Source organism: Platalea leucorodia (genome assembly GCF_965183815.1).
Source record: "Platalea leucorodia genome assembly, chromosome: 1".
Lineage (NCBI taxonomy): Eukaryota > Metazoa > Chordata > Aves > Pelecaniformes > Threskiornithidae > Platalea > Platalea leucorodia.
Genome location: NC_138823.1, coordinates 52,429,719 through 52,455,600, shown reverse-complemented (window position 1 = coordinate 52,455,600; position 25,882 = coordinate 52,429,719). Strand labels below are relative to the sequence as shown.

At 41.9% G+C, this 25,882-nt stretch overlaps 1 protein-coding gene and 1 long non-coding RNA gene across 7 annotated transcripts in view; one reads left to right on the top strand and one right to left on the bottom strand.

Annotated features, from left to right (window-relative positions):
• ABHD3 (abhydrolase domain containing 3, phospholipase) overlaps positions 1-19,245 on the bottom strand; it is a 33,143-nt gene extending 13,898 nt beyond the window's left edge. For 3 of the 6 annotated variants that reach the window (XM_082313997.1, XM_082313996.1, XM_082313999.1), the window contains exons 1-7: positions 18,935-19,245; positions 17,189-17,352; positions 14,484-14,666; positions 12,706-12,751; positions 9,728-9,840; positions 3,764-3,937; positions 2,799-3,097 (exon numbers count right to left, since the gene is read on the bottom strand). In XM_082313997.1, coding sequence (XP_082170123.1) covers positions 2,799-3,097; positions 3,764-3,937; positions 9,728-9,840; positions 12,706-12,751; positions 14,484-14,666; positions 17,189-17,352; positions 18,935-19,081 — 1,126 coding nt within the window. In that variant the 5' untranslated portion in view covers positions 19,082-19,245. The remainder of the gene's footprint in view (positions 1-2,798; positions 3,098-3,763; positions 3,938-9,727; positions 9,841-12,705; positions 12,752-14,483; positions 14,667-17,188; positions 17,353-18,934) is intronic. The other 3 variants (XM_082313998.1, XM_082314001.1, XM_082314000.1) reach the window with 3 other exon arrangements.
• A 233-nt stretch (positions 19,246-19,478) lies between these two features.
• Positions 19,479-24,113, top strand: LOC309588495. The gene is made up of 3 exons (XR_014227791.1): positions 19,479-20,188; positions 23,247-23,387; positions 23,575-24,113. It is a non-coding gene; the product is annotated as an uncharacterized lncRNA (long non-coding RNA).
• The last annotated feature ends 1,769 nt before the right edge of the window (positions 24,114-25,882 follow it).

Here is a 25,882-nt window from a genome sequence, read left to right as displayed (position 1 = left end):
TGAGGGTGCATAGCACAAACAAAAAAGGAGCCAAGGATACGCACGCATAACAGAGTCATGCTACTAGCTGTAAATCAACATTGTCCCAGTGGCCTTTTCTAAGGTAAACTTGTCACCACAAGGACAATGGTTTACAGCCAACAGCATTAACTCTGTGAACAAGGAATAAATGAATGCCTAACCACCCAAACATTTTAACGGAGAAAGGCTGGTTAGGGTCAAAGTTTGAGAGGGGATGGACAGTCACTACAACAGACCCTTACAGTTCTTGTTTCAGAAGTGCTGGCGCTCTACCTCACCCCCCTCTACACTGCAAGACTTCTAAGGCATTCTAACAATAGGTTTGATACTTAATCTTACACAAGAGACCATCCCTATAATCCACTGTTCACCTAGAGCTGTGTTTCTCTTAAAAAACAGCTTCAAGGGAGGAGAGATCCGCTACAGCTGTACTCTAGGGGACTCAATCTTTTGATTGTAGTCAAACTACACAATCACAGAAGTGTTGAGGCTGTAAGAGACCTCTTGAGATCCCCTAGTCCAACCCCCCTGCTCAAGCAGGGTTACCCAGGAGGTTACCCAGCACTGCGTCCAATCAGGTTTTGAGTATCTCCATGGATGGAGATCCCACAACCCCTCTATGCCAGTGTTTGACCACTCTCACAGTAAAAAAGTGTTTTCTTGTGTTCAGGTTGAATTTCATGGGGTCAAGGTCTACGGTCAGCTCTTGAGAGCTGGAGGTTGTATTCCAAAATGAAGAGACAAGGGGACGGAGTATCTGCACTAGCTTTAATCTAGCTAACAAAGGTCCCAGTCCCAGTGATAACAGGCTGGAAAAAGTTAACAAATCCTCCAGGGACAGAGGCACTCTGTCTGGTTCACTGCTGTTGTTACGTGTGCTAACCAGCTAGCTTACTCCTGCCACAGTTACTACTTCACTTTAGAACAGAAACCACAAACTGAGCTAGAGCTAAACATAGAGGTGAAGCCATTGTTCCCTCTCTAAGAGGCTTCATGGCAGAAGCACGGCACAGCAGATCACCCACCTTGCAGTACTATGGCGAAAATCATCCCCAGGGTCCTAAGACCCATAAAAATTTATCTTCAGAATCACTAGCCAGATTTTATATTTGGACACAGATTTAAGGGTCACAGCCCCATCCATTCTCATTTCCAGGGCATTATATGCTTATAACAGAAACAGCAACTGGCCAATTTCAAGGAAAAAAAAAAAATCCCACAGAGGCCAGTAAATACAAAGGGACTAACTCTGTCTCCGAAAGTCCCTGAACCGCAAATTGTTAAAGGTGGATGCAGTATTCTGGAAGAATATTGCTATGTTTGCCCAAATCTTATTTTTTTTTAAGCCTCTGTTTTGGCCAACATAAGGGATAGGTAGTTTGGCTAACCCAGAGTCACCATTTTTTCCCTCATATTAGGTGGCTGTCACCTCTTTATATTGTTCATGCATAGCATGGATGCTTTTTGTTCAAGAGGAGAAGAAATCAGACTGTCTTTTTCCAGTGCACTCTGCTGGAGTGACCCTTTTCTCGTCATGTCACGTTTGTCTCTAACAGATCTTCGAACTATAAATAGCAACAGAAGTGCGTGCATGTCTCTGTATGTGTCGTACATCTGCGCACAGATGAACAGTAGGCACACACACAAACACAGAGTGTCTTCCAATTACTTCATTCTTCTCTTTATTGTTCTAATCTGTTTGCCTACTCACTTTGGTTTCATGACTCATTCTACAAGAATCTCACTTGACTTGTGGTGGCAGAAGAAAACTTCCCTGAAATAAATCAAGTGTATAAACTTCATATTTAAAGGTGTCAGGTGTTCACTGCTGAAGACTGTCCCCTCCAACAGCTGTTCATTATAGTGGTTTTCCTCTACATTAGCTTTTGTTCTCCCGCTCTTCTCAGACACTATAACCAACACACAGACCACAGGAACAAGCATGTCTTTTTAAGACGGTTAGCAACAGGGTTTTGATCTTCAGATCAAAAGCAGAATGCTCATAATGATCACGTGTTTGGCAGAAAATAGGAAGAAAAGGGAAAACAGAGTTTTCAGCCTATCTGTTACTAGCTGATATTGCTGCTTCTAGTTAGATTCTTATTAATTTCAATGTGCCTCCTTCTAGGACCTCACCTTGTCTATATCTCTTCGCTTAGCCTAGATTGTGGCCTACATACTACCTTACATTTTTTCTTACTTTTAATTTTCAGGCACTGGAGGTGGCACTGAGATGAACAGCTGAGGATTTCAAGTAATCTGAAACACAAGCAACTCCTAGACATTCTTTGTAGGGACTGGATTGAAAAATGGCAATAAAAAATACTTGTTTTCGCTTTCATTGAACTCTGAATGTCTACAACCCAGACATCTGAATCAGAGTTCCTCATTATAGGCTCTCTTCATACTTGGTGAATAGAAATGGGTGCTTCTGAAAGGGCAATACATCTGATACCTTCCTTACAGTGAGATAACTCACACCCTAAATGTGCGTATTTCTTTCTTTTGACTGTAAAGAGTCTACTAATGGCTAATGATTGCCACCCCATATGCCTCTACATTCTGTACTTATCACGTCTCTCCATCATCAGCTGTTTTTTATGTCTTACACTGTAAGTAAATTGCAAGACTGATCCATCCCTGGAGGTTTTGATCCTATGTACAAGTAACATTTAAATACACCTCCACACGTAGGTCTGAGTTCATTCTCAGACCTATGTAGTTCATCTTAATGACTGCATATACAGATAAATATATTTTAAAAAGCCTAAACTTACCATGACCTGGTGAGAAAACATCATCCACAGAGTTTAGACATAACACTGGAATTCCTACTGACTTCAGCTTGCGACATGGGCTAGCGTCTTCATAGTAATCATCAATTGTACGGTAGCCAAACATAACTGAAGTGAACCGCTTATCAAATTCTCTAATAGTTCTAGCCTGAAGTACAGAATTCAAATAGGGAACAATGTCAGCATTTGGAAAACAGCATCCAGCTAAAGCAGAAGTAACATTTTCACATACCTTCATCACGAGATCCATATCAAATAATTTCTCCAACATTTGTCGATGCCTAAAAAGAGAGAGAGAAAAATTGGAGGGCTTGTTTTTTGTTCTATAAACAGATGTCGAAGTCCTCTGCTTTACAAATACATTTATAGAAATAACACCCTAACAAGAACATGCTTGTTTTTAATTTTCTGTCATATTAAAAACCTGTCTGGAATCCAAGAGCAGAAGAATTGTTCATTCATATGCAGGCACATCCAGCAACATAGTAAAAATCTGCATAAGCCATGAGAAAGATGCCAAAGATAAGAGAACTAAATATTTGGGAATACAAAATACACCCTTTTACATATTTTCTAAAGCAAAGGATGAACTAGTCCTTTCCATGCTTTTGCAGTCAACACCGACTTAAAAGAATTACCATATATGCATATATACTCAAAGTCAATATGTGCATGTCTAAAATATTAGAAAATCCATTCACTTTATCCATAAATACAGAAGTACATTGGTCTTCTGCCAAGTCCCTTGAGGAGCAGAGAAATTTAGTCAAATTGATGACAATCTTTCGTGCAAAGACCCTTTTGATTTCAAAACTTACAGAAGGATGCACACAGAACAGCTATGTGAAGTGTTGTTACAGCATTAATTTTGCCAATATTATTATACCTGCTGTAGATCTCATGCTAACATCCTTCCACCTTGCTAAATAGTTCAGAAGGCAACTCACCTGCTGATAGAGGATTGTAGACAAGTAGTCAAGTAATAGTTGAAAAGAAGCCAGTTTAGTGGCTTCTCCAGAGATTCTACAGATTCAAAAACATTCCAACCCGCAGAGAAAATTGCAGCTGCCATTAAAGGAGTGTCTCTGCCAGTTTTGCCCAGGTAATTTAAAAGAAGCATGCTACAAACAGAAATGAAAAACAGAAACATATATACTATCAAATTGTTTGCTTCAATTTAAAGCAAATATAACAATCAGCCACCTTTCTGTCTGTTTTTCAATAGTTTCTTGTATCACCCCTACAGTTGTGCCTAATACTTCTAAAAGGTAGTCAATGTAATCAACATATGACTCATGAAGTTTGCTTTCTCTCTCTACTGTCAGAGAGTGCACCACGTAGGATGTGGGTGGGAGCGCATTTAGAAATAAAAAGATGTACTAGTCTTATTTATATCACTAAAAGGGAGGAAAAGGTCAAATAAATCTTACTCATGGAACAGGTATTCCCAAGTTGTTAGTAAGTTGTACCGTTTTACAAGCTCTTGGTCTTCCTGATCTGATAAATCGGATCTGTGTGCCTGACAAATGCAAGCTGCCCCTGACACGCCTGCCTCACTATGAAGCTGTCTTTTGAGCTGAAGGCAATGCCTTTACCCCACCTCACACATGTGAGAGAACACAGCTGTTCTTTAACACAAAGTGTGTAAAGAATGAAGTGTTGGATAATTAATAAAACTAGCAAAACAAAATTATGAGCCAAATAAATGGCTTAAGTCTTGCCTTTCTGACCAATTGCAACTTACAGTCTCTACTGCTGATGTTGAGTTGAAAAAAGGGGAGAGTTCACCAGTACCTGACCGTTGAAATGTCGAAAAATTAAAATAGCAGGAAGGGAGTAAAAGAAAAATACTAACAGAAAAGCTGTAAGTCTTACTTTACTGCCTGAGGCCCCAAAGTTTACAACCAGCATTTTAATACCAAGCCTTTAACTCAAAACATTACAAGTTCTACAACTTAATATTGTTCCCTGGACCACCAACACTCTGTACCTTGGCTTCATCTACTGTACTTCAGGAGACAGCAACCTTTAGCAAAGACATCATGAAGCAGCCTGCCATCACAGAGACTTTATCCCTGTGTGCTACCTACCAGATAATAGGACAGCAGTGCAAAAGGGAAACCAGTCTTTGGTATTACCAAAGACTTGCCACTTGGTAGGAACCAGCAGGAAAAGAACAGCAAACAGCGCTTGGGAGTGGGCTCCTGTCATCAGCTCACGCAGTTAAACACAATGAGGAAAGTTACCTGTGGCACATATAGGAGTTAGGTAGCATAAGTTCCCTCTCACCCACAGAAGAGGAGGAACCTGTGAGTCACCAGTCTATATACTGCAAGAACACTGAACTGTAAACCAATAAAAAAAAAAAAAAAGCTGAAGAAGCCACTTCTCTAACAGAATACACAGAATATATGTGGTAGAGAGAAGGTTTAGGAATCTTTATGTTAGAAAACAAAGTCCCTTTCCAAAATAGTACATACTGAAGATCAGCAGAACAAGTGGGCTTTCATTTATGTTTACACCTTCGTGAAGTGAATGTTTATTTTTCTTCTTAATTGGGCAAATGTGTCCTGTACAGATTAACTGGCTATTCAGAAAATTTTGAAAAGAAATAGATAATAAAAACTATCGTAAGATTAAGACAAGGGATGATTTTCACAATACGCCCCTGGTGAGATCTCTGCTTCTGCTTAATTTTAAACATGCAGGTGCTCCAATTAATTTTGAAGCATGGAAATGGTCCCCATGTGGATGATTAGAGACTCTTTTCAGTTTTCTGGACAATTAAGCATATGCTTTCTCTTTGTGGTTTGGGACATTAAAAACATTTTAGAGGAGGAAGGTGGAACATTTTGCCTAAAATCACCCAGTGGCGGTGGTGAGGCAAAAACCAGGAACAAAACACAGATCCCCTGTGCCACACTAACAGACTTTGCCACTATTTAGGATACCATAAACAGGTTAAGCCGAGGACAGAAATGACACTAAGGGCTAAACTGGTCTTTTGTAGCAGTCGCAGAATGGCTAGCTTCTACTGCACCTTCAGCCCTGAAAACCTGGTTCTTCACTTACTACACCCCGTCCCTCTTAGTTCTAGTGTAATGGTGCACCACACATGAAGCTACCCATGAAGAACTACTGTGTTTTAAATCTGTACCTCATCATTGAAACAAGCCTCTACTGCAGATGCTTCTTTGGCTTTCACCATTTCCAATGAAACATGTTCTTGCAATACATCATGTTATTTCATGTTTTGCATGCAAAAGAGTCTGAGCTGGGGAGAGGTAGCGTGCCAAGTGAGGTGAGACCCAACAGGCTTGCTAACCTTGTGAAGAAGAGCTTTAAACTAGGTTTGTCAAGGGATAGAGAACAAAGTCTGAAGAGATGCGAAGGCCTGGCAGGCCCTGATGAAGCACCCAAGGGTTAGCTAAATTGGGGAGGCTCTCACGCTTCCCTGAGAAGGCAGCACGACTGCGGACCATCTCATGTGCCAGCATGAACACACAGCATGGGGAAAATAGGAGGAATCAGAAGTCTGTGCGTAGTCACAGAATAATTTTATTGGATCACAGTGACATGGAGGACTCACAGGGAGACAAGACTATGCTACGATGGATGCAAACAAACTCTTCATGAAGGCCTTGAAGGCACCTTAGACAAAGAAGCCATTTAAATGCACAGAACTTTTCCCTGGTGCAGGTTATAAGCCAATTCGGAGCTAATAGGTGAAAATCAGACAGGAGGCTAACAAAAGGCATATCATGCTGGGTGTCTGCTACAGACCTCCTGATCAAGAGGAGGAATCAGAGAATCCAAGTCTTTGGGCAGCTAAAAGAAACTTCATAATCACCGGATACAGGGAACTGTAACATCAATTGCCACAGCAAGGCACAAACAGACCAGATTTCTGGAGATTATTGAGGACAATCTTTTGATACACAATCAATGATCCAAATAGGGAAGATGTTCTATGGATCTGCTACTCACATGTAAGGAAGAACCCATCAGGTATAGGAAGGTGCAGAACAGTTTTGGCCGTTGAGATTATTCGATGGTGGGTTTTTAAGATAAAAAGTGAGTGGGGAAGGCAAACAGCAGGATTACAATACCAGAGAGAGTTGGCTTTAATTTGGTCAGGGATCTGGTTGGCAGGATCCTATGTGAGATGGCCCTGATGGGCAAAGGGGTCTGGGAGACCTGTTTGAGCTTAAGGATAACTGAACATAAAGCACAAGTGTGGTACATTCTGATGTGCAGGAAGTTGAGCAAGAGTGGCAGTAGACCACATGGAGGAACAAAAAACTCCTGACTGAGTTCAAGAAGGAAGTATCCTGAAGGTGGAAGCAGGGTGGGCTGCCTGGGAGAAACAGTCATTGCCCAAGCATGCAGGGATGCAGTTAGGAAAACTAAAGTTCAGCTTTAATTTGGTCAGGGATCTGGTTGGCAGGATCCTATGTGAGACGGCCCTAATGGGCAAAGGGGTCTGGGAGAACTGTTTGAGCTTAAGGATAACTGAACATAAAGCAAAAGTGTGGTACATTCTGATGTGCAGGAAGCTAGCAAGGGATATGCAGGACAACAAGAAAAAGGCTTCTGCAACAAGAAAGGCTTCTGTAAATACATTGGTACAAAAAAAGGCTCAAAACAAACAACATCCACTCCTTTCCCCTCACCAATGAAGCCAGTCATCTCATCATAGAAGGCAATCAGATCACTTGGGCATGCTTTATCCTTGATGAACCCAGTCACCTTTTTATCCTTCATGTGCTTGGAGATGGCTTCCAGAGGATCTTCCCAAAGAACTGAGGTTAGGCTGACTAGCCTTTATTCCCTCCTGGGACCACTATTCAACAGAGCAGGGAACCTAGTGCAAAAGATTTGTAAAAAGCAGAGGCTACCTGTCTTCCCTGTCTTTACTGCTGAGGTCTGTTCTCAGGCCTACTAGGTCCCTGTGCCTAGTGGCAGAGTATGGGAGAATGAAATATTACTCATGGCAGAGGAAGATCAAGTTAGGACCCAGTTTCCCTCTGGAAACCCCAGAGGGAGGCAGCTGATGTCATTATGACACTGCTCGCTATGACTTTTGAAAGATTGCAGCAACTCTGATGCCTGGAAAAAAAAGGAACCCATCTACAAGAACGGCAAGGAGGAGGAAATACAGCCCGGTCAGCCTAACCTCAGCGCTTTGGGAATATTCTCTGGAAACCATTTCCAATCATGTAAAGGTAAAGAAGGTGACTGATAACAGCCAACATGGATTTACCAAGGACAAAGCATGCCTGAGCAACCTGATTGCCTTCTATGATGAGCTGTCTGCCTTCATCGATTACGGGAAGGAGTGGATGTTGCTTATTTTGACTTTAGCAAGGCTTTTGACAGTCTTCCATGGTCTCCACATAGCCAAATTTGACTTGCAACGTGTGTGGAAAACTGATCAGACCACTAGGTTCAGAGAGTTTTGATCAGGAATTTGAAGTCCAACTGGAGCGGTTGGACCAGATACTAGTAGTGTTCCTCAGGGGTCCATTCTGTGTAACGCCTTCATTAACTGGATGATGAGATGGAATGCACTCTTAGTAAGCTTGCAGGTCAAATTGTGAGGAGTGGCTGGTGAACTGAAAGACAGGGCTGCCATTCTGAGGGACCTAAACAGGCTGGAGAAATGGGCTGGCAGAAACCTCATGAAGTTCAACAAAGGCAAAAGCAAAGGCCTGTACTGAGGACAGAATAATGACTGAATAGAGAGTAGCTGAAAAAGACCTGGGCAGATGGCACATGACTCAGCAATGCACCCTTGCAGCAATGAAGACGACTAACGACATGCTGTGCTTTGTTAGTAAGAGCAAAACAAGCAGGTCTAGGGAAATTATTATTTCCCTGCATTTGGCACTTAAGAGATTGTATCTGGAGCACTGTGCCCAATTTTGGGCTTCCCAGCACGATAGACACTGACATACTGGAGAGATTCATACGTCTTCATACTGAAGACACTGGCAAAATCCCAGCAACATGAATGGAAAATGATTGACCTGATTTAAAAGGCTTCCAAGTTACTTATTTATTTGATTATCAATAACTATTTTGCTTGAACAAAACCGTATTTATCCCAGAGCTCCTACAAGTCATTAGTAGGTTAATGTACAGGGCTATATCTGCCCACCCTCCATAAAATTTATCAGAAAGAAGGGAAGTCTCAGGAAGTTACCGCTGTGTCTGCAGCATTTCGAATGGAAGTTCTCCTCTCCTACAATTTTCGTTAAAGAGGCTGTCTGAACATTTCTCCTAGCTTCTAGCAGTGATTTTTTCAAGAAACTGTGCTGTCATTGTCTGTTCTAGCTGTGCTTTCTGGAGAGAAGCCAGGACACAGCAAGTCTTAATACCACAAGCTCCATCAACCCATACTGGTTTCAGCAACAATACTACTTCTTGCTTCTGAGCCAGACAGAGCAGATACCCACATCTCTTCCATCTTAAGCTACCCACACACTGCAGAACCCAAACAGAGCGAAGATAAATCTTCTAATTTCCAGAGGTTATTAAGAAACATGGTATGCTAGCTCTAGTCCCTAATTTTTATCCCTCTGTTCCAAAGACAGCCTCCATAGTTTCCAAAGATTGTATTGTCTACCTGTTAGGCTGTCAATCTGTCTGTCAGTGTTTCCTGTCCTTCTCCACCCCCCTCAACTTTTGAATGTTGGCTGATTTTGACCTTCCCTGGCACAGAGCTAAAAGCCTCGAAGACGGGAAGTTTCTGAAAGTCTTCTGAATATTAACTGTTGGAGACAGACCCAAGTTAGTTGCAGTTCAGTAAGTAATGCAAGTATTGCAGAGTAATAATTTACAGTCAGGCTACAACGGTCTTCATTTTATGATCGCAGTTAAGCAGAGACTTGTGTTATGTAATACCTTACCCTCCCATGGAAACACCGGCTGCCATGAACGGAGCTGAGGGGTGCAAGCTGTGTACGTGATGAATAACGGCCTCTAAATCCTCTGTGTTAGCTGCGCAGTAAGTCCTTGGTGTCTGTAAGGAGTCAGAGGGAAAAATGCCACCATAAGCTTTTGTATTATCCTTTCAGGACAAAGCAAACAGAACAGGGGATCATTTATATAACAAGATAAATTTAGCATTTATCGTGAAGCTGTGCTAAATGGCAAATATAAACCCAGAGCATTTCACGAGGAGGTGGAGGAAGGAGTTATACTTGTTATCATTACAAAATAAAACAGGTGACAAATATCTTCAATATCTGCAACCACCAGGTCATTAGATGAAATCTGAACACAGAGCCACAAGCTAAACTAGATAGAACTAGATCAGAACTAATAGGCACCGATATTTTTAAAATACCCCGAGGAAATGAAAATACATCATAAAGGCTGCAATTTACAGAAAAGAAAGTTTTAATGACAATTTTACCATTTTCACACACATTGAAATGCAAAACAAAACATTAGATTTAAAGTTCTGTCAGCTAGCATTTGAAAAGTAGCCAATATGTAGCTTCTACACACAATACAAGCAAATAAAGAGATAAATAAATTCACCAGTGCCATTTACCTAATTTACTAAAATACTCTATTAACTAAATCAATGAAACATCCATATTATCTCTTCTCAATCCACCATCAGTGTCTCTTAAAATCTTTAATTGGGACTCGGAATGACTTCCACTGGCATCACTGGATTTGGGTAACCCCTTCCCTGCTTACTTGAAGGATTAAGCACAGCTTTTGAGCCTCACTTGCACAGACAACTGCTATGGGCCGCAATCTAGGGGACTATCTTGAGCAGTATAAGGGAGATAAGTCCTTTTAGGTACAGTAAGAATCACAGTAAAATAAGTTATTTTCTAATGGTGTTCTCTAGATTTCAGCTACAGCATGAGAGAGCTTTTAACTATAGAGTTGCTACTAAACCTCTTAGTGACCTTGACTTAACTATAGGTAGTGGCTGGCCTGCCAAAATTCAGTATAAACATTAAAACTAAATATAAAAATACTTAATTATGAGTTAATTGAACTTATTTGTGGCCTGAAGCAACAATGTTTTTTAAGGTGTTTTTTTTTTTTTAAATTGCTTTCAGTTAAACAGCCTGGATATTTGTGGGCAATTTTAACAAGTCTAATTAGATGAAGCTAATTACTTAAAATACATTTAACAAGAATATTGAAATGTTAAAGTCAAAAGATAAAAAAAAAGGAAAGAAAGGCTAAATGTGGATAATTAAAACTGGAGACTTCCTTAATTTCCATTTATGTTGCATTTCTAGTTCTCATCCACATGAATCACTCTTCACTGTTTTACACCCTATTAATTATAAGCAGTGTGAATGTGTTTTATTTTAATTAAATTGTCAAGTTTACAAGGAAAAATAAATTATTTTTGGTAGCAAGGGTCTAATGTATTCTAAGTGAAAGTGTCTTTGACTAAAAGTTTATAAAACTAGAGAGGTATGTTGCATTTTAGTTTCAGTTAATTCCTGATACTTAAATGTCTATCTATCTACTCATTGTATGAAGATATTTTAAAACACCATCTTAGCTCACACTGGCTGTGGTCAATCTAATATTTGATTATTCCGTAACAATAATTCACAGTAACTTTCAATAACAAACAAGAACAGCATTTTAAAACTGATTCTTTAAATAGCTATTATTTGGTGTAAATCTGAATCTGTCTTTAAAAGAGACTAGAAAAAGAACTACTTGCATAACTAATTTCTACTGTGGTGCTCAACTATGCTTGAAACTCATTAGTTAGGGATTTTATATTAAAATGTAGAAACCCCTTTGCAGAAAATGTGATAATTTAGCTGGTTTGCTTCACAGTAAGATCTTACAAAGCTTAAAGATGTAAATCCGATTACAGTAAAATACACACAATGCATCCAAACAAGAGATCTTTTCTCTTAACGATTCAGAAATTCATCAATAAGGACTTTGTGTGTTACAAAACTGCTTTGTAGATCCATCTCCAAAAGTATGCAGAAAACTACTCTTAACGTGGCAATATTTGCATTGAAATGCTTTATCTGATTATGGGAAAACATTCTGGGCTTTTTAAAGTTTGAAACCAGGGGATTAAAAAATGCAAAACAATACCAAGTATTATGCACATTCACTCCAGCTGCAGAACTGTCAACCAAACGCATATGAAGAAACAAAGCTTATTCAGCAATATTTCATCATGCCTTGTCCCTAGCTGCAGAAAATGGTTAGCTTCAAGACTCTGTTATTTGTGGAACTGCCAGTTATTTCTAAGCAAACATGGTATGTCTGTCCCGAACACAAAAAATGTCTTTTGTAGCTGAGTTTGTGGCATAATTGCTGAGAAAAATACAAGAACACATTTAACTTTTAGGATATGGCTATCCATAAAAATCTGGTTCATTAATTCAATAACACATAATAGGGATCAACTTTAATGGCACAACTTTTTAACCATATCAAAATCTATTTTAAACTCATATTGGCAACTGGGAAAGTAATTACGATGCTTATATTTGGAATTGTATATTAAAACAACGGGAGAAAATTGCATTGATTGAATGGAATTTCTTATATGTGTGCATTTTAGAGACTATAGTATTTTTGGAAAGAAAAGTATAAGGATTGTTCATTTTAATGTTATAGATATTAATAATTTAAATTATTTCCCAAAATGAAATGTTCACAGAAATTGTGTGTTGACCAGCTGACTTGAGATTTAAAATAAAAGATGAATATTGGCACATGATTATCTACCAGATGACTAGATTATCTCCTCTGCATTTTCAAAAAACGCTGTGAGTTTCTCTCATTTAAATCTAGCCATACAAATAGACCTGAATCATTCCATATATACCACTTATAAGTGAGAGATGTTTATCTTAGGAGTCATCCTTACCAAAAGATCCTCACCAGCAATCCCCCGATTGTTAAAAACCACGCATCTAAAAATTGAGACAGTAAATTCAGTTATACGCATTGTTCATTCCACTAAAAAAGATAAACACACAAACAAATGAAAATGCATAAAGAAAAACAAGCCGGTTCTATGAATAAGTTCACATAAATATTTACAGTCCTACAGATCCTAAAGTCTGACCTGAGTGGAACAACCTCTACACCAAAATGGAGTTCACTGAAGTCACTGGGATTCTATATGAGCTCTGATTTGCCGGCCAAGGACAGATTGCAGGATGAGAGCCCCAGGGTTTACCCGAAGATGGCACGTGCATCTTGTGCTGCTTGCACGCTGAGCTGGCCAAATACGAGCCATAAGCTCTGCCAGTGCAGGGCTGAGCTCTGAACGTGCTCTGAAAGAGGACATCAGAGATCCATGTGTAGACATCCTCCAAAGCTACATAACTATATTAAATAGCAAGAAATGCAATATAGCTGCATCTAAGTGGCAGGTTCTTGGGCACGGGATTTTTTTTTTTTTGTCTGGTATAGCAGAAGTTTCTGTTCTCTCTATGCTGGTGGGAGTCTCTGAATTTTCTAGCAATATTATCGTGATTTAAGGATCTATGCTTTCTTAATAAATCTTACTTTTCTATTACTCTTCTACGATCTCACTGTAATAATTTTGTTAAATAATACATATATATTTTTAGATGGGTTGAAGGCATGAAAAAAATACTTATTTCGGTATTTTTCTCAAATGTTTCTGTTTAAAAACAAAATTATAGCGTTCTGTTGAAATCTGACCTAAAGCTCTCCTTTTTAATGCTAGACCTTCTTTTCTTAGGTGATCAAATGCAGATACTTCTTTCAGGAATATTTAAAAAATTAATAGTAAGAAGTTGTTGATTTGAGGGCTTTCCGCCTCTGATATTTTTTACTGGTAAGTTTTAAAGTGACTTTAAAAGTACTTTGAACAGTTAAAGTGCTACTTTACTTTCATAATTTAGTAAAGCAGTTATCCAGACCTCCAAAAAGAGAATAAGATAGCCAGACATGTAGGTAAAAGCTCATATATACATATTTGAAGAACTTATTATAGTCAGCACCAGAAGCCAATCTGCAAAGACAAAATGTAATATTCCAAATACAGATCCTGGAACAATGACAACTTATTTTAAAGCACAGTGGCAGCAAGATGATTACATAAAGGAATCTACTCATCAACTAATCCACTTATTTTACCCAACTCTGACCAGGAGCCTTAATAACAAAACTAAATTAAGCAGTGACAATTAAGAGGTGACAAACCTCTTCCTTAACCACCACCAGTAAGAGCAGGCTAGCTTTCCTTTCTGCACTCACGAATTTGAGGCTCCTGAATCAAGCAATTTTGGCATTCAGAAGCTGACCTCCTCCGAGGCCTGCTGCCAGCAACCCATCCACACGAGTCTTTTTGGAGCTGAATACAAACCCCTTCTCTAGAAAGTATAAAGGTAACACAAATACTGATATTATAATTTAAGAAGCAGCAGCAAAGGCCTATGCAGACTTAGCTTGCTTTCACTGCAATCTCTGGGGCATATCTATAGATACTAAAACAGCCCTTCCGAATGTACTGCCTGTTACATAATTCTACTATTATTACTATTACTAATAATACTTTCTTACATAAACTAATGTCTTTAGATCTCATTTGCCTTAGGAAGGCATCTTATACATACTTATATTGGATCTTATTAGAAGAAGCAAAATACTAGCAATGAAATACAACAGCACCTGTATCCCAGCGTTTCGCTTTGATGGACCATATGAAGAATGTAGGATTCCTTGCTCGTTCCTGTCAGGCCAGGCAATAACAGAACAGTGGGTCTTGTGCTGGCATCCGGATAATATAAACTGTCATTATTATCAAACCAATCCAACGAAATCTGTCCTCCATCTGGTGTTTTAATGAGCTCACTGAAAGGCACATTTCAAGACAACACTGATTAGATTGAAAAATACACACATACTATTAAGAGTGCTTACAGTGTACAAATTACCAGGTATGAATTCTGCATTTTTAATTATGTTTTAATACTCAAAGTGCCACCTAACTAGGTATGTTTGCATGTTTACCATTCAGAAAGAGCCATCCCTACAGCTGACATGAGTTAGCACAGTCAATTTGTGGAGCAATTCCCGTTCACAGTAAATGAAGAGCTGGCCTTTCATGAATTGCAGCTGATGTACTGGAAGCTTGTAACTAATGCGATTTTTGGCACTGCCTTCTATTTTATATAGGCTTGTGTACTGCAGATTTCCTTTGGATCATCCGGGAATCTTTTGATAACACACTGGGCAACGTGTTAAACATTTATCACACTTTTGTCTCTGTATCCAAAGCAGAAGCATGTATAATGGATGGCACTTTGCTATGTTTTAAACATACGGAACACAGACACACACTACTATATCTTTCACCCTGCATCTCCACAAACTTTGCTAGAATGCACTCTTAAACCATATATCTTAAGAATGCAACAAATATTATAATATCCCAAGAAGCTAGGCATGCATTAAACAATGACAAGAAGGTTTCATTCTTTTTTTTTAGAAACATACAGCATCTTCCCTCTACCCGGCAATGAAGACATTGTAGAGAGTTGGTGTAGGAACTACCAAAATGTAAGCGTACCTTGCATTTGATTTTTCATTTGAAAGTCTTGATAGCACTTACTCGAGATTTTAAAGCTCATCAGCCTTGTTGGACTCATTAGCTCAGCTTTGCCCTTTTTTGGGAAGTAGATGCAATACTGGTGTGTACTGCCAACACAATCTCAAATGGTGCAAAATAAGCATTGCCCCATGGAACTATGTTTCTTCCCTCACAAACCTTGAAATAGAGAGTATACAAGAAGGGCTAGAAAAAGTGGACATGGCCATACCACTGAAATGTTTCCTAGTTACTAAAACTGAGGGAAGCTGCTAAATGCTAAATCTATTCTACCATGCAAACAGAGCTGAAACAACTTGTGCTGCATCCAGGTTCCGGCGCATAAAAGTACTTCTCCTTAGGTCTTGTGCCAAATGCCTCATTTGCCAGAGTAAGTCTCATTTCTGTGTGAGAGAGATCAGCTGAGGACAAACAATAAATATAAGCCTTTTCCCTCTTAGAATTTAGGCATCAAAGAACACAACATAAACCCCACAGGTAAAAGTTACTCTGAAAATCCCAGAAGTTTTATGTATTCAAAACAAGGCTGAATGTGGCCATGCTGTGGTTAAGGCAGAACACGTTTGTTCAATGGACAGATACAGTGATTGCATGACCTTTGCAAACTGATGGCATTCAAACACCAGAATACTTGATACCCCAGGTGACTGTGCTGCCATCCAGAGGGACCTCAACAGGCTGGAGAGATGGGTTGACAGGAACTTAATGAAGTTCCACAAGGGAAAGTGCAAAGTCCCTCACCTAGGAAGGAACAACCCCCCATGCACCAGTACAGGCTGTGGGCTGACCGTCTGGAAAGCAGCTTGGCAGAAAAGGACCTGGGAGTCTTGGTGGACACTACGTTGAACATGAGCCAGCAAGGCACCCCCACAGGAAAGATGGCCAACAGCCTCCTGGCTGCATTAGGAGGAGTGTTGCTAGCAGGTCGAGGGAGGTGATCCTTCCCCTCTATTCAGCACTGGCGAGGCCACACCTGGAGTACTGGGTCCAGTTCTGAGCTCCCCAGTGCAAGGGAGACATGGACATACTGGAGAGAGTCCAGCAAAGGGCCACAAAGATAATGAAGGGACTGGAGCATCTCTCCTATGAGGAAAGGCTGAGAGAGCTGGGACTGCTCAGATTGGAGAAGAAAAGGCTCAAGGGGATCTTATCAATGCATTTAAATACCCGAAGGGAGGGTGCAAAGAGGACAGAGGCAGGCTCTGGTCAGCGGTGCCCAGTGACAGGACCAGAGGCAGTGCGCACAACCTGAAACGCAGGAGGTTCCCTCTGAACATCAGGAAACACTTTTTGACTGTGAGGGTGACTGAGCACTGGCACAGGTTGCCCAGGGAGGCTGTGGAGTCACCATCCTTAGGGATATTCAAAAGCCATCTGGACACGGTCTGGGTTAACTTGGCTCTAGGGGTGGCCCTGCCTGGGCAGAGGGGGTTGGACAAGGTGACCTCCAGAGGTCCTTTCCAACCTCAACCATTGTGTGATCCTGTGAACATAGAACCACATCAGTTCTTATATTGTCACCAATATTTCAATGCTCCAAAACTCTCCGAGCCAAACCAGGGCCATTTGGGAACCTTGACCTTTCAAACCTACTGTATATTGAATCCAGGATAGAGATGGTTCCAAGTCTATGATGGAGTTATAAAATCAGGCATAAAGCAAAAAAAACAGGCACAAGCTGAGCAACAACGGTAGCTGTGACACGGTCAGGGCAAGGTAACCGCTGGCTACGAAATCAATCACTTTCCAGAAGAAAGGCACTTACTTCCTGTACTGTACTTGGGGTCTAGAGGTGATAAAGGGACGCAGGAGTGTCTGAACCCGACCTTCCCAGCACCAAATCGTGGGATAGTAAGTTTCTGTCACAACAGGGCAATATTCCTCGAGAAAGCGGCAGAAACGGTTGTTGCTGGCCACCAGCTGAGGTTTCTAGGAAGAGAGACTACAGTCAGGCATGGGTATACGTATAAAACAAACTAACAAACAAAGAAAGAAAGAAATGAAAGGTTGCTTCAATCCTCTCCCAGTAAACTGATTTCTTTCCTATAATTATTTGCAATGCTTTTTCCTTTCATGGTAAAGAGAGAAGTAAACAAAAACCAAACAAAATGCCAAAATGCCCAACTGAAAAGTGAAACCCGCTAAACATAATGGACTCCTTACCTATTTCTAATAACATGCTATTCTAGCTCTACTTTTCCCAGCATTGTGTCTTTCACTGACAAATCAAAACCACACTGTCTCACAGTAGGTGAGCAAGATTTTACTGAATCAATTTTTTTGCACTGCACAGAAATGACTCAATCTGTGTACTTTGACTGTATACCTGCAGTATCTATTTTAACCTGGTAGGACGCTCCTCATACTACAGTACACAAGTGCATTGGTTACTCATCTCTAATAACGCTCTGCACACAGAGATTTTTTTTACAGCTTCTGTTTGTATGCCAGTTAACGTGGAAATCCCTGCATACCAAACATCTCGTTTTTAAAGCAACCACATTTCTTAAACTTCTCTTTTAACACTGGCTCTCCAACACACAAGCATTAGTGGGACAATAAGAGATGCTTTGAAGAAAAACCATTACACGTACACAGCGGTAGCGACGTATCCTCCCTTCATGTTTCTCCTCCGACCAAAACCAAGGACCCTCTTCTCGATGAAGAGGAAGGCTATGTTCTCCGTGGCTGTCTGAAGGGCTGGGGCAACACACATGTCTTCAACAGTCATAAATCTTTTGATATGCCTGTTTTCAGTTGATTAAGCATTCAACGAGGCGCTCTTGCCACGGGGCCCCTTTAGATCAGATCAGGCTCACTGTATCCAAGTAATTTGCGAATGCCTAATTTGTGAAACCACTACTGACGAGAAGATGTACACGAGTGTCCCAGCCCCCAGACCACCGCGACGGCGGCTCCGAAGGTATTTACGATGGTACCGAAGGCAGCCACAAGGACAGCAAACTACTTTATCACCGTTAGTGAACCAAAGAGGTCGGGCTTTCGATGTGGAGGGAGGGCTCCTGACCTCCCTTGCCAGGCCGTCGCCCCCGGCCAAGCTCTCCCCCGGTACAGCTGCATCTCGGGGGCGCCCGAGGCCAGAGCCCCTTCCCCTCCCGGGCCGGGCAGGACCAGGCGGGCGCTCCCTCAGGGCGGCCGGCCCCGGGCAGCGGGGGGACCGGCGGGCCCCAGCGGAGGAGAGGCCTCAGCGCTTCACCGGGGGCCCAACAGAGCCGGCGGGCGGCGGGGCCCGGCCCGGCGGGGGAGACGGGCCTGTGCGGGGAGCGAGCGGGGCTTCGGCCAGCCGGGACCCCGGAGCGGCACCTCCGGAGGAAGGACGCGGGGTGCGGGGATGAGGCGGGCGCAGCCATTTCAGGTGCCGCCGCTCCCCCCGCCAGAAGGGCGCCGGCTGCCTCCCCTAAGACGGGCGGGTCGGGGTGACCTTCCCGGGACGGTCCCCCCTCGGCGGGACACCTGCGGAGCCCGCCCGCCCCGCCGCCCTCCCGCTCACCTTGGCGATGCTGCTGAGGTAGTAGCAGGCGTAGGCGACGCCGAAGCCCAGCACCAGGGACAAGCCCACGCCGGAGCCGAAGAGCCCTACGCGGACCTGGCTCTCCAGGTAGAGGGAGAGCTCCCTGGTCAGCACCTGCCAGTCCATGGCACAGGCGGCTCGGCTCCGCTCGGCAGCGCAGCGCAGCGCACCCGGCTGCCGCGGCCAAGCCCACCCCGGCGCGGAAGGAGGAGGAGAAGGAGGAGCTGCCGCCCGCCTCCCGCTGCCGCTGCCCGCCGACCGCTCCGCGCTACAGCGCCGCCGGCGATATCCCCGCCCCGCCCCGCCCCGGCCGCCGGGGGCTGCGGGGCGCGGGCGGGGGCCCCGGGCCGTGGCCGGCTCGGAGGGGCCGGGGCCAGGGCCAGGCTCGGCGCGGAGAGGCGGGCGGCGGGCGGGCGGGCCGGCCTCCTCCCGGAAGCGGGGAGGAAATCCTGAGCGGAGCGGCGGAGCGCGGCCGCGGGCGGCGCGGGGCAGCGCGGGCGGCGCGGGGCAGCGCCGCCTCCTCGGCGGCACGGCCCCGGCATCGCCCGCCGCACGGCAGGTGCCTTCCCGGGGCGCCGTCGGTGTCACCTTACCCCTGCGGTTTATCCTCAGGCAGGGCGTGTGGGGTCAGGCGGGAACGGCGCCCCTCCGAAACCGTGGGGAGCAGCTGATGCGGGCGTGGAAACTCCAGCCGCTCCCGGCCGGGCAGCGTGTCCCCTTCCCACACGCTATTATTTGTGCAGGGCACAAGTCCCGTACCGTACAGGAGGACGAGGGGACGCCGGTGCTTCCAGATGGAGCATTGGTTGATGCATCGATATCTGCCTAAACATCTATCTAAATATTTTAAGTGAGACTGAAGCGTGCGAGTGCTTTTCCGCTTCCCACTGCTGTTACAAGGCGTTAGTGAGGATCGGAGAGGAGCAGGTGTATTCTCTGCCTCCCAAGAGAAATTCTGCCCGCTCCCTTTCCAGCTCTGTGGATTGTTGCATGCAGGCCCTCACGTGTTCGCTAACTCGGATGCATCCCCCTTCAGCTTCAGAAAAAGACGCACAGTATCTGCGTCTTTTCCTTGGCCGAGTCCTAGGAGCGCAGCTGAAAACACAAGGATCCTGGAGCTGAGCATCCGCTGTTTGAGATGCGTGCGTGCGCCACAGGACACAGAAGTACTTTCCTGCTCCTTATTTTATGCCTCAGCTCCATGAAGTGTTGAGAGAAGACAGACTTTGCTCGGTGAGGCTCTTCACTTCTTACCTTATCCATGTTTTCTTTCTATATCCAAATTTAAAAATCTACTTGAATTGGGTACCATAACCAAAAGAAAAAAAAAAAAAAGAATGTAAGAGCAGAAAATGAGGTGTGGCCCATTTCATTTGCTTCTCCTTACTCAGGCAGACCTTACCAGAGAGATTCTGCTCTGGCATAGAGCATCTGGGCCCAACTTTTTCTTGTTTACTGTGAAATAGTGGGGGCAAGATCTTGGATATCGGGCCACAGCTTAACTTAGAGAAATCCTGAAAGGGACTTTAGTTTTCCATACTGTAGAGAAAAGTGCTACCATGTTCATACTGTGTGATCGAACACTCTGCTTTGGTGCAGCAACAGTGGATTCCAGTCCTGCTTTGACAACTATCATGAAAACCCATTGTAACGTCTGAAGACTTTGCAATCAAATGGTTGTTTCTGATTGCATTGCTCATTTGGATGTGGGATTTGGAAACATCAAGCATGTTTCACCATGCAGTCTGGGAAGCAGAAATCTTCTACCTCTCACCCTCTTTTTCTTCTCAAGTAAAAGCCGTTTGTACAATGTTAAGAATTTTTCATTGAAGAATCAGAATGATGAAAGTATGCAAAGTAATTAATTGATATTATATTAAGAAAGGTAAACTAATAAGAGTGTATTGCAATGTTCTAAAGAAATTTAAAAATACCTATTCTTCCTATCCAGTCAGCTGTCCGAAGTTTCCAGAGACATGGGGGCAGAGCTACTGCAGCCGTGGAAAAGAGTATGGGAATTGGTAGGCAGAGGCTAGGAAGGATCTGGGGTTTGTTTCTTTTCCCTGCAGCTGTTAGAGAAAAAGGAAACTGAATGGATGGAAAGCCTGTTGTCATCAACACCGTGCTCCCTCTGCTTCTGCTTACGGAGAACAGCCATACCCGGTCTTGGTCCTGACTTGCTGGGGATGCGTGTTGTACACCCCAGATAAAAGGATTTATCGTGGAGGAACACTCCAGCGTGAGCAGTGGGAGGAGACGGCTTAGTTCTGAGAACACGTAGGCTTCACCAACAACGTGAATTTAGGAATCCTCGGAGGCACTAATTTGGCTGAACTGACTAGACTTTAGGGTGCAGGGGAACCTGCTACTTCCAAAGAAGGGAACTGGGTGTCGCTTGCAGCAGACCGTTCTCCTGCTTTCAAGTCCTCTCCCCGTTAAGCTGAAGAATCCTCCAGCCACCCAAAAACTAAAGAAAAGACAAATCCCAAATGGCTGAGAAAGAAGAGGACACAGCCTGTGTCCCTGGGACTAGAAGGCTTATGAACGCATATACGCACATTTGACGGAAAAGCGGCAGGCGTGGCTGTTGATGGTTAGAGAAACCCTTCTGAGGCATGCAAAACCGGCAGTTTAATGACTTGATCAACAGCCTAGAGAGACTGAATGCGCAAGACAAGATCCAGGTGCAAAGGTTGATGCGGTTTATCTGGTCTTTGACCACTACCCTGTGTTAATTAAACATGACGTCAGGCACTGATGACATGCGTAGGCAAACCGAAACAAATTACCTGTACTGAGAAGTGCCGAGGGTTTTTTGTTACTGTGTGACCACGTTGCTACACTGTCAATAGCAATAATGTTAATAACCTTCTGTTTTAAGCAATCCCCATCAGATCCTCCCCAGTTTCAGTGTATTCTTTTTAAATCTTTAAAAGATTATCCTTTGGCCTACAACACATTTTGCAGAGCTGAAAAAGAAAAGGCTGTATTCTGCTCATATTACAACTGCTTCCGAGCGATTTAGTGATTGCAAATTGTGTGTGTGGGAAGAAAAGAAGGTGGTCGCTATGGTGTTCCGAACTCTTACCGCATCTTTTTCAGAGGAAGACAGTGCTACATTCCCAGAGAGACTTGCTATTTGCACTATGCTCTCTGCTCTCTAAGTGCTTTATAAAATGATTGCATTAACCCAGCTCTAATGGATTATAGATTAGGCAGAAAGGAAAGGGCACAAGCATTGTTCTTCCGTATTGTCCCCCGATTTATTTTGCTTAAGCAATAGATAATAATTCACAGAAGCAATTGGTTAGTCACAGCTTGGTTTACACTTTTAATTAGGAGGCTACACTAGCGCTATGTTGTCCTTGTTTTATTTTTTGTGAGGGGAGGTGGTTCCGTGATCACTGGGGGCTTGGGGGGGAGTTATTACGTTCTTACTGACGTTCCGGTGGACAATTGCAAGCTGGTCCCAGCGCGGTTCTCTGTAGCCCCACTCTTGGAACTGATTTCAATAGGCAGTGCAGCACCTCTGAGGTGTGACTTTTAACCCCCGAGTTTTAAATTTGAGGTTCTGTTTGGTTATATTCTTTTAACAGTTGTTTTAACTTTAGCATTCATCGAACAAAATGGGAAAAATACCTTTGCGTCAGCCTGACCTGTCTTGGGAATACTTAAAAAGCTCCAAGTTCACGTGTAAAACATCTGAAAACTTTTCCATCAATGCAGGGAAGAGGGCACTCATTGTTCCTGGTATTTATCATCAGCAGGGGAATGGGAGGAAAAAAGTGCATTTGAAAAATTCAAGTCAGCATTTCTCAAGCCTTCCTCATGCATATTATAGATTTTTCTTCCCTTAAAGTGTGAATGAAGTCAACGTAAATGTTCTGTGTTGGAGCCTCTTCAAATTTCAGAGGAAAAAGCCAGGATGTGTTTATGTTTGTACTCTTGGTACTCGTGAAAAAAAATCAATGATTGTGGCATTAGGAATAGCTGCTTCTGTTTGTCCCCTTTTTGAGCTTTGTTGCTCTTACTGTTACCTCCATGTTCCCATGCATCTGTCTCCTTTTCTTCCATGCTGCTTCTCTTCACTCCCTCATGAAGTATTTCTCAGCCCTTTCCAGTGGTAAAGTTGGAAGGAACATAGGATTCAAAAGGAATGTTTTGTATCATTTGATGTAACTTTCTTTAACTGTATTTCCTTCAATTAAAATGTGAGTATTTCAGTTCAGCAGCTGTAGCGGGTATCCTGATTACAAATGCCTAATTTAGTATTGTTTCACTCTCTGTTTAGGTGGGTGAAGAGACCTTCAACAGCTGCTGTAACGTGAAGACTGCCCAATGTTTGTCCCCCTTGGAATGACTCCTGCAGGATCTAGTCTACATGAAACCAGTTCCCTGCGTTTGAATACAGCTGGCAAACTGCTAAATACAGGTTCGTGGTTAGCAGAGGACCAGAGCGATTTGACTCATCATCATGTTAAATGATGGTGATGAAACTTTGGTTTGTGTCATTTAAAATGTTCGCAGAAGAGTTAAAATAAAGGTTAAAATTCTGTGATATATAGCTGAGTATAATTCTCAGAAATGTGAATTAACTTAAAATTGATCATTTTGTTCAGAAACCAAAGATGACAATCCACGGCATGCTGACAACTGAGAACATGAGACAGTACAGTATAAAATAACCTGAAAGCAAGCAAATATATTGAGGACATTTCTCTTAAAATTTTTTTTTCATTAAAAATGTTATCAGAAGCTGCTACAGAACTTGGAGAATTTTCAGAAGAGTACAATAGAACTGGATGTTGAATCTGAGTTAAATTTCCTCCTGGCTCCATGGAATCTTAATTGTTGCTTGAAGTGAAACATTTGCATTTTTATTTACTTATTTTCACTCCTTTATAAGAACTTCAAAACGGTTAAGAATTTGCATCTTGTATTTCAAACACAAACCCAAAGCATTTTAGAATACTTTATAATAATGTAAAAAAACACCCAACAACGTCCATATAAATTTGGTAAACTCTTGTTCTACCTACATCAACAGTATGGCTCCAGCTGAATTCCAGGGAGTCAGAAATATGTCCAATGAATCTTCTTCCATTAGGCAGCTTCTTAGATTTTCTTTAGCATGTTAATAGTTAAAAATATTTATAAGCATTAGACATAATCTTAAATGAGATATATATTAAAAATGTCTACTTTATGCAAAGCATATAGCCTTGTTTAGCAACAGATTTTTTGTTGTTTTTTTGAAAATTTCTAGCTGTGTTTTTAATAAATACAGATTTCAACAAGTCTATCAGAGTGTACTGGAAATCTTACTTCTTAGAATTTAGGATTACATAATGTTGTGACTGGGTCTATTTTCTTATGACAAAACATACAATGTTTATATTCTGTTTGAGTTACTCAATGTTTGTTACTATTTTAGCAGGTTATTAAAATTAAACATAGATATTATTCAGTGCTTAGGTCATCTTTCAGGCATTATTTAGTGCATGTTGAGTGCCTTTGTAAGACAAGACCTGTACTTGACTGTAAGCACACGATTGGTCCCATTGATCACAACAAAAATTATCATGCACCTAAATTAGGAACATTCTTAAAATATCTTGATGACCCATAGAGACAGTTTATTTTCCTATCAGTCTAAAAATATGACCTAGCTGGTTCTGAATACATCTTAGAATTTTAAGTAAGTACTGTCTTTACAATCAGGAAATTTAGTATCAGAAAGAAATTAATCCCTCCCAACGCATCATCTAATGTAAAAATCATCTATGAATAAAACAACAATAGGTGGCTAAACGTTTGGAAATATCAGGTAAGTATACATTTTTTAATCCTCTGAGGTATGCTGAAGTAGGAGAATTTGTATAGATGTGCAAACCCAAGTACATGGTATTATAGTGTGTATGCCCTAGATTGCTACACTATTTTTACTTATTTTATTTTATCTTTGAATATTTAAAATTTCAAGCTTAACTTCACAGGTATGTTGTTTTCTCTCCACTAAAAATAGTTCAGCTTAGTAAAACTTAAAACCTTAACCAAGCAAGAAGATTCCAGGATGCTCCTGCTAGGAAAGAGAATCTTCTTTATCCAAACCTACTTTTTTCAACATGTTGAAGTTTTTAGCCAGATATAGGAAAAAAAAATCCTTCTTTTTAGCAGATCTCCATAGGATTAGTTTTGTTTCACAGCAGGAAAATGAAGAAGTGATGTATTTGTAATCTGTTCTCTGCGCAGCTGTTTTTCCTTCCTAGAAAAGAGGTAGCAGATAGAACTTCTTAGGGAGAGAAACAGCGGCATGGACACTGTGGGTTAATATCTGTGTTCTAATTAACAGTTTCACAGAGGATGCCAGTAGCACATTAAAAACCAAACCCACCAAAGCAATTTGCTGTATTGCATGACAGCTTGCTCACTATCTGGCATTAAAAAATATTTTAATCTGCAGAAACTAGGAAAAAAAATCAATGCCAATTATTCATGACATTTCTGAAAATTGAGGAAGAAATTGGATTGTGTTATGGCTAATGGATCTGGAAAAGCAGTGGAAATACAGGGCAACAAGTTAACAGGATAGGTGTGTTTTAGTATTAATGAGGGATGGCACATGGCCACGGGATGGCAGCAGAGACTGAAGAATTAGGGGTTTTTTCTACATTAAACTACGGATAAATAGGATATGGTCTGAAGTTCTAACTGGTTCTTCAGGTTCTAGAAAATATACATTACGTATATTTTCACTTGAAAAGATGTGGCATGTTCATCAGACTAGAAGTTTCTGTGGAGAGTGATTACATCTTTTTAATTGTTAAAAAAAAATTGGGGGCAAATTATTTTCAGCAAAACAGTAGTTTTCATCTCAATTGCCAATATTTCCATCTTTCTTCCTCAGTTAGTTGAGTTAGTTCCACC